Below are 19,555 nucleotides of genomic sequence, written 5' to 3'. Positions count from 1 at the left end.
CATGAAATATGAAATAAACGCTTAGCCGAAGTAAAGAACACATGCACTCAGTAGTCTTACCCTACCGAGCAAATAAACATTCGGGATCCTGCTACTGAAATCCTCTACTTTCCTCTAGTCTCGACTATTCCTGACTGGTCTCCCACATTCTACCCTCTATAAACTTCAGCACACCCTGCAGCCCACAAGACTAACTTGCAGCAAATCCGGTCTCCCCCCGCCCCCCCCCCCACCATCACCCCAATACCAGCTGACATCACCCGACACCGGCTCCCGATCAAGCATGGTCTTGATTTTAAAATTCTCACCCTTGTTTCAAAATCCCACCATGGCCTCACTCCTCCCCACCTCCCTGTAATCTCTTCCAAACTCTCCGAAGAATCTGCGTTCCTCTAATTCTGGCCTCTTGATCATCCCCGACTTCGGCCGATCTTCAATTGCCCCGGTCCTCAGCTTTGGAATACTCTCCCTCAACCTCTCCACCTCGCTTTCCTCCTTCAAGACGCTCTGTAAAGCCTGGGAATGCTCTGGGTTCAATCCATGGGCTTGCTGAATGATTGGATTTCAATAGTTAGGAGTCAGCGGCCCCAGCAATACAAGTTTCTCATCCCGGATCACAAATCGCTACACATTCTCACGACCATGTGCGTGAAATGCACTTTCCCACATCTACAGAATCAATTTAAAAAGATAGATGCCACTTGGGAGGGTATTACGGGATAATAGTGAAAGAACAGACAATTTGAACTAAAAAGGTAAAGGCTATTGGAGTTAATGAAATGTGAGTGGGCCAAGTAGCCTACTGCTGTTCCCATCCACTCAAACTGCGTGTGTGTATGTGTGCTTAGACTACACGAGAAAATACACTCCAGCCTGATCCAGAAAAGGAAGGGGTGGTGAGGAGAGGGCAAGGAAATGAATGGCATCGTTTAGAAGTCGGCAAATTCACTGCTGCCACAATTCGCAGTGGAGATTTTCTCACCTTCGACCTTCATGATCTGGTAGGTGTCCTGTACCACTTTGTACTTGGGCTCATTACGGAAAGCCTGAGCCCAAGCCTGGATCAGCTGCAGGATCTTGGTGCGAACGTTCGACTCTGTCTGTTTCTGTGAAGCACAGAACACACAAGCTGACTGAAACAGTCGCAAAACCAGCAAGGTAGAGAACCGCGGGGTCCCACAGAACCAACTTTCAGACATACAATACACCCGGTTATATCCATGGTGGAACAACATTAATATAAAAGTCCCCTCCAGCTAAACTCCAGTCCAGAGCCAGGGAAAACAGCTGTCAATTGGAGAGCTAGAATCACTGGGACGGTATCTCATAGCAATTTAAATTGGACGCTTGCTGTGTCATTCTGTTTCATCACAACACTGCAAGGTCAATTCAAACCATCCAGGCCCCATCTCTTAATTTTTAAAATCTATTTGTTAGTGTCACAAGTAGACTTACATTAACACCGCAATGAAGTTCCTGTAAAAATCCCCTAGTCGCCACACTCCTGTTTGGATACACTGAGGGAGAATTTAGCACGGCCAATATACCTAGCCAGCACGTCTTTTGGACTGTGGGAGGAAACCGGAGCACCCGGAGGAAACCCACGCAGACATGGGGAGAATGTGCAAACTCCGCACAGACAGTGACCCAAGTTGGGAATCGAACCCAGCTCCCTGGTGCTGTGAGGCAGTAGTGCTAACTACTGTGCCACCGTGCCGTCCGTATTTGGAATTACAGATGGGCAGATAAACAGGCAAGAGATTCAACTTTGACCATATAAAAATATTTGGGGGGGGGGGGGAGAGGGAGAGAGAGAGAGAGAAGAGGAACAAAATGGGGGAGACGTATTGGGAGCTTAGTATTTTTTTAACATTGTAATTGTAACTTGAGCTTATTTCAGCATAGCAGCTCAGCTACACCGTAAAAAGGCAAGTATTTGGGGAAATCTGGAATCCTCCAAAGCTTCTGTTTTTAACATCTAGGACTGATCAACATTATAAACCACTCAAGAGGGATGGGAGAGGGGGGAAAAGAGTAGCAGCAAACATTTTGCCAGTCTTGAGACAGGCACTGATTTGGTCAGGCAGGACAGTCCACTCATGAACTGTGCGCTGTATCACTGCCTCAGAACTACCTGGCTTCACCGAGCAGGAGGAAGCAAACCTGTGTACAGAGAGGCAGATAATGAGTGCTATAAAAACCACATAAAAGGTTGGCGCCTCGGGCTGCTTAATTATCCTGCGATGTTTGCTCACCTGAATCACCTCTGCGGCTTTGAGCCGTGTCAGCAAATTCAGCCTCAGTCAGATGATCTCAGTACAACAGGGAGGGAGGTTATAATCACAAGGCACGTTATGTCATCAGGAAGTAGGTGCTGTCTAAAAACTAATGGGAGACAGAAGCCTCCCTGTCAATTATCTGGGATTGTTTCCAGGTTAAAAAAGGTTTCAGGATAGAGTGCAAATAAGAATTTCCTGCTTCAAAACAAAAAGAATCACTGACATGGAAGTGGATGCGAGTGGATTCTAACAGCACATGGGGATTTCCAAAAAACCATTTCTATCATTAGCCAGACCAGAGTCAAAATACATTAAACAATTGGGTGGGAGGGCAGGGGAATGCTGTTTGGGTGACATCATCTCATAGAGACAGACACCGTACAATGATTCCAAATTAAATACTGGGGATGCTGGAAATCGGAAATAAAAAACAGGAAATACTCAGCAGATCAGGCAGCATCGGTGGGGAGGGAAACAGAGTCAACATCTCGAATCGAAAACCCTCGTTACCCACGAGGATACGGCATTCAAAAGATTTGGGCCAAGAGCAGGGAGGCGATGATTGATTGACTTGTCAAGTTTAAACTTGAAAAACAAGTTGTGAATTTGAGAAAGAGAAAGAAAAAGCAGCAGAGGAAAGTGGAAAGTAATGATAATTATACCGGAAGCCATCAATATAAAAATGGATAAGCTGCCAAAATGGTTTCAGAGCCACTGTTTTCATAGAATCCCGATGTGGAGATGCCGGCGTTGGACTGGGGTAAACACAGTAAGAAGTTTAACACCACCAGGTTAAAGTCCAATGGGTTTATTTGGTAGCAAAAGCCACACAAGCTTTCGGAGCCTTAAGCCCCTTCCTCAGGTGAGTGGCCACTCACCTGAGGAAGGGGCTTAAGGCTCCGAAAGCTTGTGTGGCTTTTGCTACCAAATAAACCTGTTGGACTTTAACCTGGTGGTGTTAAACTTCTTACTGTGTTCATAGAATCCCTACAGTGCAGGAGGAGGCCATTCGGCCCATCGAGACTGTACTGACGACAATCCCACCCAGGCCCTATCCTCGTAACCACACACATTTGCCCTGCTACTTCCCCTAATACTAAGGGGCAATTTATACCATGGTCAATTCACCGGACCTGCACATCTTTGGATTGTGGGAGGAAACCGGAGCACCCAGAGGAAACCCACGCAGGCACAAGGAGAACGTGCAAACTCCACACAGTCACCCAAGGCCAGAATCGAACCTGGATCCCTGGCGCGGTGAGGCAGCAGTGCTAACCACTGTGCCAGCCAAATTACCTCAAGTCCCCTAGTGTCTGACCCTCCTGTGGAGGATCAAGGAGAAACAGAGAAAGATTTCCCAACTTGTAGAAATCAGTTATGTAAATAGAAAGCACACTGATTATGGCCAAGTTATTTAAAATGAGGCAATTTGTATTATTTACTTTTTAAGAGTGACATTACAGTTCCTTACACCTTCATTTCATGGTTCCACTGATCTCCCAACTTTCCTGTAGGTTTTGGATCGCACTCTATTGCCTGAGTTCTGGCTGGTCTCTTGTTACCTTGACAGGAGCCAGTTGCCCCTCAGGGAACTCACTCAGCGTGAAAGTTCCATCAGGAGTGGCGACTTGCTGACTGGACTTACACAGGATGAGGAACGGGAACCCTGGCAGAAGGGGAATGGAATGCAAAAGTAGGGAAATGTTCCTGTAATTGTGAAGGGCATTAATGAGACTACAGCTGGAGGCACTGTTTAAATCTCCCTATTCAAGAAAGGATATCATTGCAGCAGAAGCAGAAGGTCCACTCGACTGATTCCTGGGACAGGGCGGGATGGGACTAGGGGTGGCGGGGAAAGAGTTATCTTCGTATCTTGGAAAGACAGTCAGTTTGGATCTGTATCCATTGGAGTTTGGAAGAATGAGGGGTAATCTTATTGAAACATACAAGATCCCTGAGGGGGCTTGACAGGGTGGATGCTGAGAGATGTTTCCTCATGTGGGTGAGACTAGAATTAGGGGACATCTAATAAGGGACTCCCATATAAGATGGAGATGAGACGACATTTTAATCTCAGAGGATTGTTAGCAGATGCAAGGAGGAGGTTCCCGACGGTGCTGGCATCCAGAACCAGGGGTCAAATTCCGAGGATACAGGGTAGACAGTTTCGGACAGAGATGAGGAGAAATGTCTTCACCCAGAGAGTGGAGAACGTGTGGAATTCGCTGCCACAGAAAGTAGAGACCAAAACATTGTCTGTTTTCAAGAAGCAGCTAGATATAGCTCTTGGGGTTAAGGGGATCTAAGGATCTTGGCAGGGGGAGGAGGCAGGATCAGGCTATTGAGTTGGATGATCAGCCATGATCATAATGAATGGTGGAGCAGGCTCGAAGGGCTAAATGGCCTCCTGCTCCTATTTTCTATGTAGTCTGTGAAGTTCCCTTTTCCAGGGAGCAGAGAAAGCAGGGCCATAAAACATTTTGATTTAAATCGACACCCTTGTCAGTCAAGAATCCAAGGGTATGATGGATAGATAGGGTAGGCCACAACCATGATTTACCAAATAACAGAGCAGGCTCAAGAGGCCGAGTGGCCTACTCTTGCTAATAATTCATGTTTGTTCATACGTTCCCCAAGTCAATCCATGGATACAGAGTTCAGTTGCTGTCAGCCTGGGTGAGTCAGCAGGGGCCAGGAATTACACCTGCATAGTCCAATGCTATACTGGACAGGGCACTATGTCAACTGTGCATTGCGGGAGGGAAGCCCTGAGCTTTAACCAAACAGAGTTTGTTCCCAAACTGGTGGGAATATTTGCACAAGTTACCTTAAATAGCTCTTTAAGCTCCTCCATTGTTTGCTTGTTAGCAACTTCATCGTGAACAGTTTGTCCACAGTTCTTCACCACAGATTCCAAAACCTGGAGGAGAAATCAAGCAAAGAATGTGAAAACACAGGGTTCCGACAAAATAGATTGACCACTGGAATCTGATAAAGCCCCGAGATCACTCCATGAAAACTAGCAAATGACACAGCCACACATTGTCCAGAGACAATCCCCTGGAGGGCACAGATTAGAGTCATAGAGGTTTACAGCATGGAAACAGGCCCTTCGGCCCAACTTGTCCATGCTGCCTGGTTTTTGCCACTAAGCTAGTCCCAATTGCCCGCGTTTGGCCCATATCTCTCTATATCCATCTTACCCGTGTAACTGTCTAAATGCTTTTTAAAATTATACCCGCCTCTACTACTATCTCTGGCAGCTTGTTCCAGACACTCACCCCCTCTGTGTGAAAAAATTGCCCCTCTGGACGCTTTTGTATCTCTCCCCTCTCACCTTAAACCTATGCCCTCTAGTTTTTGACTCCCCTATCTTTGGGAAAAGTTGTTGACTATCTACCTTATCTATGCCCCTCATTATTTTATAGACTTCTAAAAGGTCACCCCATAGCTTCTGATGCTCCAGGGATCCAGCCTCTCCTTATGACCATCAAGTCCCGGTAGCATCCTAGTAAATCTTTTCTGCACTCTTTCTGTTTAATAATATCCTTTCTATAATCGGGTGACCAGAACAGTATTCCAAGTGTGGCCTTACTAATGTCTTGTACAACTTCAACAACTCCTCCATTCAATGTTCTGACCAATGAAACCAAGCATGCTGAATGCCTTCTTCACCACTCTGTCCATCTGTGACTCCACTTTCAAGGAGCTATGAACCTCTACTCCTAAATCTCTCTGTTCTATAACTCTCCCCAATGCCCTACCATTAACTGAGTAAGTCCTGCCCTGGTTCAATTTACCAAAATGCATCACCTCGCATTTATCTAAATTAAACTCCATCTGCCATTCGTCAGCCCACTGGTCCAATGTCCCTCCCCTCCACCAGGCTGGTACAGTAATTCAGCATAACACTTTGCCCTCACGAGCCACCACCTTCAAAAGGTTCAAGTCCATAATCGTAAATGTCCTTACAGTTGATTGACACAAGTCAATCCTTTGTTTTCTCAGAGAACAAAGAAAATTACAGCACAGGAACAGGCCCTTCGGCCCTCCAAGCCTGCACCGACCATGCTGCCTGACTTAACTAAAACCCCCTACGCTTCCGGGGACCATATCCCTCTTCCCATCCTATTCATGTACTTGTCAAGACGCCCCTTAAAAGTCACTACCGTATCCGCTTCCACTACCTCCCCCGGCAACGAGTTCCAGGCACCCACCACTCTGTAAAAAATCTGCCTCGTACATCTCTTTTAAAACTTGCCCCTCGCACCTTAAACCTATGCCTCCTAGTAATTGACTCTTCCACCCTGGGAAAAAGCTTCTGACTATCCACTCTGTCCAGGTCTCTCTCAATCTTGTAGACTTCTATCAGGTCTCCCCTCAACCTCCGTCGCTCCAGTGAGAACAAACCAAGTTTCTCCAACCTCTCCTCATAGCTGATGCCCTCCATACCAGGCAACATCCTGGTAAATCTTTTCTGTACCCTCTCCAAAGCCTCCACATCCTTCTGATAGTGTGGCGACCAGAATTGAACACTATATTCCAAGTGCCTCACTAAGGTTTTATAAAGCATCAACATGACTTGCCAATTTTTAAACTGAATATCCCGGCCGATGAAGGCAAGCATGCCGTGTGCCTTCTTGACTACCTTCTCTACCTGCATTGCCACTTTGTGACCCGTGTACCTTTACACCCAGATTCCTTTGCCTATCAATGCTCCTAAGGGGTCTGCCATTTACTGTATTTTTCCTGTCTGTATTAGACCTTCCAAAACGCATTACCTCACATTTGTCCGGATTAAACTCCATCTGCCACCTCTCCGCCCAAGTCTCCAACTGATCTATATCCTGCTGTATCCTCTGATGGTCCTCATCGCTATCCGCAAATCCACCAACCTTTGTGTCGTCCGCAAACTTACTAATCAATCCAGGAGGAGGTTATTACAAAGCTCATGGTTTAGATTGTACCCTGGTGAATAAACTTTAAGTTACAAAGCTCACCTCGAGACTGTAAAGAACCACGTGGGGATTTTTATCATTCAGCTTCTTCTTGATGGCGCCAACTGCATACTTCGCCCTGTACAAAAAAAACCCTTCCGTTAAAACAAGATTGCAACCCGAAATATCCCCTGGACTTATAATAGCCACAATCACCTCAACTGACTAGCAGGGCCCAGCTCAAAATAACCCCTCTGTGATATAGGCTGCTGAGAGGCACTGGAAAACAGCAAGGGTGCCTATTCTCTCTCTCTCTCTCTCTCTCTCTCTCCCCCCCCCCCCCCCCCCCCCCATTCCCTGATTTCCTTCCCTCAAACAACGGGGAGGTCTCGGCCCCAAATTCAGGAATCCCCTCCCTAAAACCCATCTCCCTTTCCCGCTCTTTTATGATCCCAAAACCTACCTCACCTGTTCCAATCTAGCTCAGTATCAAATTGTACCGGATAAAAGGTTTATGTGAAGCACCTCGATACGTTTGACTATGTTCGAGGGCCTATGTAAACACGAGTCATTGTCTTGGATTCTCTCTCAAACCTCTTGCCACTTCCCAATGACATTCTGGGGAAATAGGTATCAGACACCATGGAATGTTGCTGTTCCACTCTCCTCGCTCTGGGCTATTTTCAGATATCTCCCATCCACCAAATAATGACATTGCTTTAGCTCTGGGAGGTGTGGTCATGGCTAATGCGTACAGTCCACATGACTGACAGCACACCACATTCCAGCAACATTTTCTTACAGAACGAATCACTTTGTTCCTTCACACTAATCCCAGATTTTAAAATGATGGGTGGGGGAGAACAGTTTTTATAAGAAATCTCACTTTAACCCGGCCAATTTAAAAAGTCTCGCTTCAGACGCTCAAGATTCGAATGATTTTAAATCCTGGCTGGAGAGCTTATACACTAGGCTCTTTGAAGAATGGTCTTCAGAGAGGTTTTTGGGATATGAAACAAAGAAGGAAGTAGTTATATCATAGCATATAGAGTCAGTGTTTCAGAGCAACAGGAAGAGGCCCTTCAGCCCAGCAGTCCTATCCATTTTGTTAGTCATGGTTATTCTAACATTTTAATCTCCATATCTCATTGCTGTACACATACCACGGTGGCACAGTGGTTAGCACTGCTGCCTCACAGCGCCAGGGACCCGGGTTCAATTCCCGGCTCGGGTCACTATCTGTGCGGAGTCTGCATGTTCTCCCCGTGTCTGCGTGGGTTTCCTCCGGGTGCTCCGGTTTCCTCCCACAGTCCAAAAGACATGCTGGTTAGGTGCATTGACCCAAACAGGTGCCAGAGTGTGGCGACTAGGGGATTTTCACAGTAACTTCATTGCAGTGTTAATGTAAGCCTTACTTGTGACACTAATAAACAAACTTTAAATTTTAACCTTAAAACGCTTGCTTCTCAAGAGAACATCTACTTCCTTTTTAACTGATTATGAATCTATAGCCTCTGAAGAACAGTGCACATTCTCATAGGCCACTGGACATACAGATTAATCAACTCAATTTTTAAAAAAGATGCCCTATTGCTTTGGATATCCCTCTGACAACTCAGCTAATGTTCTGGGGACCCGGGTTCGAAACCCGCCACTGACGGAATTTAAATTTTAAAAAAACATCTGGAATTACGAATCTACTGATGACCCTGAAATCATTGTCGAAAAAACCCATCTGGTTCACTAATGTCCTCTGGGGAAGGAAATCTGCCGTCCTTACCTGGTCTGGCCTACATGTGACTCCAGAGCCACAGCAATGTGGTTGACTCTCAACTGCCTCCCAGGCAACTAGGGATGGGCAATAAATGCTGGCCAGCCAGCGACGCCCATGTCCCACAAATAAATTTTAAACAAAAACACCTAATTTTTATTTTGCCCGATCACTCATTGTAGCAAATCAACTTCACTTCACATCGCGTCAGTGCTAAACTCCTTTCTAAGACAGGAAAGCTAAAATTGAACACAGCACTAAGTGTGGTCAGACGGGGGCAGTCTGTTTAACGTCAGTAGCACCTCTTCACTTTTATATTTTCATTCATCAGCAACAGTACAGGCGACATGTGCTTTAGGATTAGTCAAACCCCCAGTCCCGCTGTTCCAATATGGAAAATTACCCAGGTATGTCCTGTCCATAAAAAAAAAAACAGTACTGGAAATTCCTAATCCACCCATCAGTAAATTGACTAAAGGTGTCAGCAACAGGCAATAACCTGCTCACTCATTCTCAGTTCGGGTCCACTCAGCTCCTGACCTCATTACCGCCTTGATTCAAACATGGACAATAGAGCTGAACTCCAGAGGCGAGGTGAGAGTGGCTGCCCTTGACATCGACCGAGTGTGGCATCAATGAGCCCGAGCAAAACTGAAGCCAACTGGAATCAGAGGAAAACTCTCTGCTGGGTGGAGTCACATCTGGCACAAAGGAAGATGGTTGTGGCGGTTGGAGGGTCAGTCATCTCAGCTCCAGGACATCTCTTCAGGAGTCCCTCAGGATAGTGTCCCGGGCCCAACCATTTTCAGCTGCTTCATCAATGACCTTCCCTCCAGCATAAGGTCAGAGGTGGGGATGTTCGCTGATGTTTGCACAGTGTTCAGCACCATTCGCGACTCCTCAGGTGCTGAAGCAGTCCATGTCCAAATGCAGGAAGACCTGGACAATATCCAGGCTTGGGCTGATGGTGGCAAATAACATTCGCGTCACACAAGTGCCAGGCAATGATTACCTCCAAGGAGAGAGGATTTAACCACTGCCTCTTGACATTCAATGGTGTTACCATCACCGAATCCCCCACTATCAACATTCTGGGGGTTACCATTGACCAGGAACCCAACTGGACTCACCACAAACACAGTGGCTACAAGAGCAGGTTCAGATGCTGGGAATTCTGCAATGAGTGACCCACTTCCTGACGCTCCAGAGCCTGTTCACCATCTACAAGGCACAAGTCAGGAGTATGATGGAATACTCTCCACTTGCCTGGATGAGTGCAGCTCGAAGCTTGACACCATCCAGGACAAAGCAGCCAGCTTGATTGATACACCATCTACAGACATTCAATTCCTCCACCGACAAACCGTGGCAGCCTGTATACCATCTACAAGATGCACTGCTCCTTAGACAGCATCTTCCAAACCCACAACCTAAAAGGACAAGAGCAGCAGATACATGGGAACAGCATCACCTGCAAGTTCCTCTCCAGGCCATCCTGACTTGGAAATATATCATTCCTTCACTGTCGCTGGGTCAAAATCCTGGAATTCCCTCCTTTACAGCACTATGGGCGTAGCTACACCACATGGACTGCAGCAGTTCAAGGAGGCAGCTCAATAACCTTTTGGTGGTCACAGGAATACAAGCCTGTATTCATAGTGCACCTCATCACATCTCAATGTGGTTTTCCGGAGCATTTCCTGCAGGCAGACTGGAGTCACTCTGTGTCCCAGAAACAGCAGGAAAGATGAAGAATCAGCCAGTTTGCTTTCAGTCCTGCTGGCTGAGTACGCTGCTTTATCCCAGTCCTCTGCCGGTTTTCCCTACCCAGTTTCTTATTCTCCTCGTTTCTTGTCTGTGCCAGGAGGTTCCTTCCAATATTAACTAGTAATGTCCTCTACAAAACCCAACATTCTCAAAATGCTAGTATCCTGCACGACCCGACACCTCAGCTAACTCCTTTACCCACAATCATTCCATCTTTCTCATCAGGTTAAACACAAGCATTGGTTAAATGCTTCTCGCAAAACTCTCACTGCCCGCATGAGCATGGTTACATGGCTTGTCCTGCCCTCCCCTCTTCGACAATGCTGTAACCTTCACTACCTTCCAACTCTCAATAGCTGAGGGGAACGTGTAGGACCAATGAACACCTTTCCACAAAGGAGAACTGTCCAGCTGAAGCAGGTGTCCGGATCGGGGTTGTGGTCCAGGTGCTGCAACGGGAAGGCAGTGAGATCGGGTCTCCTGGAAGAACGTCGCCCAAATGGGTTTCTCCATCCGGATCAATCTTGGGCTCGGAAGCTGTGACCTCCTGAACTGGTCTGTGTGTCTGTCTCCCGCTGGCGGAATACAAACCACGAGGAAGCGTGTTACACGATCGCCAAACTATGCAAACGGCTTCAGGAAACATTGGTGACCAGTTTTCAAAGCAGACAAGCATAAGAGGATTCAAGTTTCAAGCAATGGAGACAGAGCAGTCAATGCAATTTCATAAGGAGCGATGCTAAAAATAAAATCCTAACTTTGCCGCCGTGTAAATTAGAACCACTGAACAAATCTAACCTTCCAAAAGTCAGAGCACAATTCCTCACAGTGACCGGAACTACAAGAAAGCTGCAGTGAATCTGTGGAATTCCCTGCCCAGTGAAGCGGTTGAGGCTGCCTCGTTGAATGTTTTTAAGGCAAAGATAGATTTTTGAACAGTAAAGGAATTAAGGGTTATGGTGAGCGGGTGGGTAAGTGGAGCCGAGTCCACGAAAAGATCAGCCGTGATCTTATTGAATGGCGGAGCGGGGTCGAGGGGCCAGATGGCCGACTCCTGCTCCTAGTTCTTATGAGATCGAAGTTAGACCTTAACATTTAGATGCCGAGAGACTGTTTCCCCTGATTGGGCACTCTACAATGGGGTTATAGTCTCAGGATAAGGGGAGGCTTCACTCAGAGGGCTGGGAACCTTTGGAATTCACTATCTCTGTGTGGTGGATGATGCGTCAATTAATACATTCAAGGCTGAGATTGACAGACTATTGGAATCAAGAGATAGAGTTAGAGAATGAGACCGCAGCTTAGCCACGAGCTTCTAGAATGGCAGAGCAGGTTCCAGGGGCTGTCTGGCTTCCTCCCCACCTATTGTTTTATTTTTACGTTGGTTACATCTGCTGATGACAATGTATTTAAAGACTGCCTCTCCCTCAACTAACAGACCTTCTCTCTTTTTAGGGATTCCTCCCCCCCCCCCCCCCTTCTCTCTCCTAGGAGAATCGATAAGGGCATCAACAAATAATAATCTTCAGGCTACATGTCAGCTGGGCAATGTCACTGTACTCGCCGTCAGGGCTAAAGCACTTTGTTTTACAAAACAAAAGCAGACAACACACAGTCCGTCTCCACCTCTCTGCCCAAACACCTACTGGGCATCTCCCTGTCGAATCAGGTCACAGATCTGCAGGATGGATTCCCAATCAGTTTCCAGAAGTAACTGGCTGGTTGCTTTGTCTGTTTAGGGAGAAAAAGAAGAAAATTAAACACACAATCAATCAGGAATGAACTCAATGTTCCTACCACCGTTCTCATGATTCACTGTTGAAAGAGATTAGGGAAAACTCTATGAAGCAGCAACTTTCAGAGACATTTCTGTGAATGTTATAGCATTGGGTCAATCACTCTTCCAAATTTGAAGCCGAGAATGGTTTATCATAGAATCCCTACAGTGCAGAAGGAGGCCATTCGGCCCATCGAGTCTGCACCAACCACAATCCCACCCAGGCCCTATTGCCGTAACCCTGACTAGTCCCCCTGACACTAAGGGGCAATTTAGCATAGCCAATCCACCTAACCAGCACATCTTTGTGGTTGTTACTTTCTGTGGTGGGATTAGCCATTTCCTTCCGCCTGATTACACTTACCACAGAACAGGAAAAACACACACAGACTAATACACAAAGCATTAACCTCGCCCCATCAAGGCAAACATCAATCACAATTTCAGGTTCAGAGCTGGAGCAAAACAACAGCAGAACAAGAAAACAAATCTTCAAAGGGAAATCGGAGATCATTTACAGTTATAAATATGCAATATTTTGATTACTTTCACCAAGTTGTCTTTTAAATCTTAAATTCCTTTAAAGTGCATTATTTCAACTTGACAATAAAAGTCAAGTGATTAGGCTAATCGAGCCTAGTCACTTCAAATCCATCTAATTTGTCACGTGAAGACAATTCCTTTAGCTCGCTGGTTAATATGCCTCAGAGAAGTCCAGGCAGGCTTTGCTGTTTGTTTGTTTCCAGTCTCATCTACAGCCACAATAACCAGCCGAGACAGTAACTAACTGCCCCCGATTCAAGGGAGAGTCTGAAGCAGATTAACTCTCCCTCCGGCCGGAAGCACGACACAGGTTCAAAACCTTCCCAAAACAAGAGATCATGTGGCGTATTCCCAAGGCTCAGAGTTTCCTTCGACAAAGCTACAATACCAGAGGATCAACAGAATATCGCCAATGACAGATTACACAAAAGGCGAGGTTTTGAATGCATAAGCACAGGTCGATAGAAACAGAAGTGGATCATTTAGTCTCTGAATTCTGTCCCACCAGCTGATAAGATGGGGCTGATCAGAAATCTGGTACTAATTTATTTCTTATACGGGGAATGTCAAAACAGGGTCAGGACAGGATGGTTTCTTGGGTTACCAGGACGGTAAATCTCCAATACAAATGAGACAAATGCATGGGCCGACGCCCAGGGATTCTGGCTCGATATGGACACCATTTTAAGCCTGGTCTATTGTGATAGGAATTTTCTTTGTTATTGATGCAAACTTGGAAGAACTGGTGTAAACACTGCAAGCTTCTATTTCTTCGTGTACTTTACAACGTCCGTGTGTCCAGGACGAAGCAAACAAACAGATACTGCAAAACAGAAGAACAGAAGGCCATTCAGGCCCTTGTGCCTATTCCTCTGTTCAACAATAAGAAGTCTCACGACACCAGGTTAAAGTCCAACCGGTTTATTTGGAATCATGAGCTTTCGGAGCGCTGCTCCTTCATCAGGTGAGTGACTCAGAGCAGATTCTAAATAAATCTGTTGGACTTTAACCTGGTGCTGAGAGACTTCTTACTGGGCCCACCCCAGTCTAACACCGGCATCGCCACATCATCATCTGTTCCAACAAGATCTTGCCTGATGTGCATTTTAAAATCGATCCATCTGTCATGGCTCCATATCCTTTGCTTGTCTAGAAAAATTTATCAATCCTCAGATCTAAAGTTGTTCATTGAGCTTTCTGTAGGAGAGAGTTCCACAGTTCACATCCCGTGCATGAATAAGTGTTTCCTAACCTCTCTCCTGAATGGTCTGGGCTCTGATTTTATGGTTACGCCCTACAGTCTCCTGAAAGCAGAAAAGGTCTCCACCAATTCCGTTCAAATTCCTAAATTAAATCATCCTTTAACCTCCCAGGAATCCAAACCTGTTTCATGTGATCGCTCAGTTTGTGCACTGACCCCGAATGTTGTTGGTGCGCTGGGTCCCGAGAATTTTTGAAACGACATTAAATATACAGGACATCCCTGAGAGAACTGACACACAGCTCTCCTCTCATTAGACACAATTACTTATTAACAAGAGATGTTCTTTAGAGTGGGAAAGCGAGAGCAGAGATCAGTTTGTATGCTCTACACATGTAGCTTTAGATATCAATCCAAATAGAACAAAATGTACGCCACTATGCCAGTGCAGCTGTAAAATGGCTATCCAACCAAATCCCACTTTCCAGCTCTGGATCTGTAGGTTGTGATGCTTAAAGCACATACGAAAGGATTGTTTTAAATGTCATGACAGCTTCTGTCCGTACTTCCCTTTCAGGCAGAGAGTTCCGGATCCCCACCATCTTCTCCATAACTTCCCAACATATCCTGTTACTGGAATAACCATGATCGTTTCTTGCTCTCCCTTACAAATCAGTTTATCCCCCCTTTGTGGGCAAGATCAACGAAAAGCTATTACTTTTGTTCAGAAGTGCACATACAAAATGTGAACTTGTCTGTTCTCTGCCGAGATGCTGCGAGACCCTGTTCTTGTTTCAGAGTGATCTAGTTTCTTTATAATCGAGAGTTGACAGTAAGTCTGTCCAAGCTCAGAGAGTGAGAGAGTCCCTCAAAAGGTGTCAGAGCTGTGAACCATTCTCACTGTAAACACAAAGAGAATGCCCCAGGGACTGCGATCTTGGGACAGGAGAAAGGGTTTGGGGTGATTATAAACCCTGCACAGTGTACACACACACACACAGGGATTTATAAACCCTGCACAGTGCACACACACACACACACACACACAGGGATTTATAAACCCTGCACAGTGCGCACACACACAGGGATTTATAAACCCTGCACAGTGCGCTCACACACAGGGATTTATAAACCCTGCACAGTGCGCACACACACAGGGATTTATAAACCCTGCACAGTGCGCGCGCGCGCACACACACACAGGGATTTATAAACCCTGCACAGTGCGCGCGCGCGCGCACACACACAGGGATTTATAAACCCTGCACAGTGCGCGCGCGCGCACACACACACAGGGATTTATAAACCCTGCACAGTGCGCGCGCGCGCACACACACAGGGATTTATAAACCCTGCACAGTGCGCGCGCGCGCACACACACAGGGATTTATAAACCCTGCACAGTGCGCGCGCGCGCACACACACAGGGATTTATAAACCCTGCACAGTGCGCGCGCGCGCACACACACAGGGATTTATAAACCCTGCACAGTGCGCGCGCGCGCACACACACAGGGATTTATAAACCCTGCACAGTGCGCGCGCGCGCACACACACAGGGATTTATAAACCCTGCACAGTGCGCGCGCGCGCACACACACAGGGATTTATAAACACTGCACAGTGCGCGCGCGCGCACACACACAGGGATTTATAAACCCTGCACAGTGCGCGCGCGCGCACACACACAGGGATTTATAAACCCTGCACAGTGCGCGCGCACACACACAGGGATTTATAAACCCTGCACAGTGCCCGCGCGCGCACACACACAGGGATTTATAAACCCTGCACAGTGTGCGCGCGCGCACACACACAGGGATTTATAAACCCTGCACAGTGCGCGCGCGCACACACACAGGGATTTATAAACCCTGCACAGTGCGCGCGCGCGCACACACACAGGGATTTATAAACCCTGCACAGTGCGCGCGCGCGCACACACACAGGGATTTATAAACCCTGCACAGTGCACACACACACACACAGGGATTTATAAACCCTGCACAGTGCGCACACACACAGGGAATTATAAACCCTGCACAGTGCGCACACACACAGGGATTTATAAACCCTGCACAGTGCGCACACACACAGGGATTTATAAACCCTGCACAGTGCGCGCGCGCGCACACACACAGGGATTTATAAACCCTGCACAGTGCGCGCGCGCACACACACACAGGGATTTATAAACCCTGCACAGTGTGCGCGCGCGCACACACACAGGGATTTATAAACCCTGCAGTGCGCGCGCGCGCACACACACAGGGATTTATAAACCCTGCACAGTGCGCGCGCGCGCACACACACAGGGATTTATAAACCCTGCACAGTGCGCGCGCGCGCACACACACAGGGATTTATAAACCCTGCACAGTGCACACACACACACACAGGGATTTATAAACCCTGCACAGTGCGCACACACACAGGGAATTATAAACCCTGCACAGTGCGCACACACACAGGGAATTATAAACCCTGCACAGTGCGCACACACACAGGGATTTATAAACCCTGCACAGTGCGCGCGCGCGCACACACACAGGGATTTATAAACCCTGCACAGTGCGCGCGCGCGCACACACACAGGGATTTATAAACCCTGCACAGTGCGCGCGCGCGCACACACACAGGGATTTATAAACCCTGCACAGTGCGCGCGCGCGCACACACACAGGGATTTATAAACCCTGCACAGTGCGCGCGCGCGCACACACACAGGGATTTATAAACCCTGCACAGTGCGCGCGCGCGCACACACACAGGGATTTATAAACCCTGTACAGTGCGCACACACACACACAGGGATTTATAAACCCTGTACAGTGCGCACACACACAGGGATTTATAAACCCTGTACAGTGCGCACACACACAGGGATTTATAAACCCTGTACAGTGCGCACACACACACACAGGGATTTATAAACCCTGTACAGTGCGCGCACACACACACTGGGATTTATAAACCCTGCACGGTGCGCACACACACACACAGGGATTTATAAACCCTGCACAGTGCGCACACACACACACACACTGGGATTTATAAACCCTGCACAGTGCGCACACACACACACAGGGATTTATAAACCCTGCACAGTGCGCACACACACACACACACACACACACTGGGATTTATAAACCCTGCACAGTGCGCACACACACACACACAGGGATTTATAAACCCTGTACAGTGCGCACACACACACACAGGGATTTATAAACCCTGCACAGTGCGCGCACACACACACACAGGGATTTATAAACCCTGTACAGTGCGCACACACACACACAGGGATTTATAAACCCTGCACAGTGCGCACACACACACACAGGGATTTATAAACCCTGCACAGTGCGCACACACACACACACAGGGATTTATAAACCCTGTACAGTGCGCACACACACACACAGGGATTTATGAACCCTGTACAGTGCGCACACACACACACAGGGATTTTTAAACCCTGCACAGTGCGCACACACACACACACACACAGGGATTTATAAACCCTGCACAGTGCGCACACACACACACTGGGATTTATAAACCCTGCACAGTGCGCACACACACACACAGGGATTTATAAACCCTGCACAGTGCGCACACACACAGGGATTTATAAACCCTGCACAGTGCGCACACACACACACAGGGATTTATAAACCCTGCACAGTGCGCACACACACAGGGATTTATAAACCCTGCACAGTGCGCTCACACACACAGGGATTTATAAACCCTGCACGGTGCGCACACACACACACAGGGATTTATAAACCCTGCACGGTGCGCACACACACACACAGGGATTTATAAACCCTGCACAGTGCGCTCACACACACAGGGATTTATAAACCCTGCACAGTGCGCACACACACACACAGGGATTTATAAACCCTGCACAGTGCGCACACACACACACAGGGATTTATAAACCCTGCACAGTGCGCTCACACACACAGGGATTTATAAACCCTGCACGGTGCACACACACACAGGGATTTATAAACCCTGCACAGTGCACACACACACACACTGGGATTTATAAACCCTGCACAGTGCACACACACACACAGGGATTTATAAACCCTGCACAGTGCACACACACACACACAGGGATTTATAAACCCTGCACAGTGCACACACACACACACAGGGATTTATAAACCCTGCACAGTGCGCACACACACACACAGGGATATATAAACCCTGCACAGTGCGCACACACACACACACAGGGATTTATAAACCCTGTACAGTGCGCACACACACACACACAGGGATTTATAAACCCTGCACAGTGCGCACACACACACACACAGGGATTTATAAACCCTGTACAGTGCGCACACACACACACACAGGGATTTATAAACCCTGCACAGTGCGCACACACACACACTGGGATTTATAAACCCTGTACAGTGCACACACACACACACACACTGGGATTTATAAACCCTGTACAGTGCACACACACACACACACACTGGGATTTATAAACCCTGTACAGTGCACACACACACACACACACTGGGATTTATAAACCCTGTACAGTGCACACACACACACACACACTGGGATTTATAAACCCTGTACAGTGCACACACACACACACACACTGGGATTTATAAACCCTGTACAGTGCGCACACACACACACACACACTGGGATTTATAAACCCTGTACAGTGCGCACACACACACACACACACTGGGATTTATAAACCCTGTACAGTGCACACACACACACACACACACTGGGACAGGGATTTACACAATGACAACTCTAATTGCTCGCACTCCAGGGGATGAAGTCTCACTCGGGCAGATCCCTCTCAGAGGCCGGGTTCACAATGACAGTCCAGCCAGGCTCCATCAGCAACTGCCCCCGGCCCAGCGAGGGGCCCGGGTCGCTGGCCCGGGGGGGGGGGGGGGGGAGGGCGGCGAATGAGAGCCTCCCTCCCCCGGGGCCTCTGCTCCCCGCTCGGGCCTCATTCTTCCCCTCCAGGCCCCGGCCTCTCCCTGTGAAACGTCGGCGGGGAGAAGCGGGCCTGGTCGCCCGCGGTTAGTGACGGAATAGGGGCAGCCTCTCACCGAGAAGCCTCTCGAAGGGGCCGCTGCCTTTCCCCATCCTCCCGGGCCGGACTCGAGCTCTCGCTGCTTCCGTCGGGGAACTGCTCTCGGTGTCGGCAATTTCTGCGGACTCCTAATTCCTGCCCAACCCGGGGTCCTGGACAGCGCCTCGTCGCAGCTTGATGTCGTC

General features: G+C 47.8%; 1 protein-coding gene across 5 annotated transcripts in view; it reads right to left on the bottom strand.

Moving 5' to 3' along the window:
* Window positions 1-19,522, bottom strand: part of hgs (hepatocyte growth factor-regulated tyrosine kinase substrate) — a 53,732-nt gene extending 34,210 nt beyond the window's left edge. For 4 of the 5 annotated variants that reach the window (XM_078225742.1, XM_078225744.1, XM_078225746.1 and 1 more), the window contains exons 1-5: window positions 19,387-19,509; window positions 12,401-12,485; window positions 7,280-7,355; window positions 5,107-5,199; window positions 983-1,106 (exon numbers count right to left, since the gene is read on the bottom strand). In XM_078225742.1, coding sequence (XP_078081868.1) covers window positions 983-1,106; window positions 5,107-5,199; window positions 7,280-7,355; window positions 12,401-12,485; window positions 19,387-19,423 — 415 coding nt within the window. In that variant the 5' untranslated portion in view covers window positions 19,424-19,509. Of the gene's footprint in view, window positions 1-982; window positions 1,107-5,106; window positions 5,200-7,279; window positions 7,356-12,400; window positions 12,486-19,386 lie in introns of all 5 variants that reach the window. The other variant, XM_078225743.1, reaches the window with a different exon arrangement.
* Window positions 19,523-19,555: the final 33 nt, after the last annotated feature.

The sequence above is a fragment of the Mustelus asterias genome, chromosome 12, assembly GCF_964213995.1.
Source record: "Mustelus asterias chromosome 12, sMusAst1.hap1.1, whole genome shotgun sequence".
Taxonomy (NCBI): Eukaryota; Metazoa; Chordata; class Chondrichthyes; order Carcharhiniformes; family Triakidae; genus Mustelus; species Mustelus asterias.
This window is presented reverse-complemented; position numbering and strand designations above follow the sequence as displayed.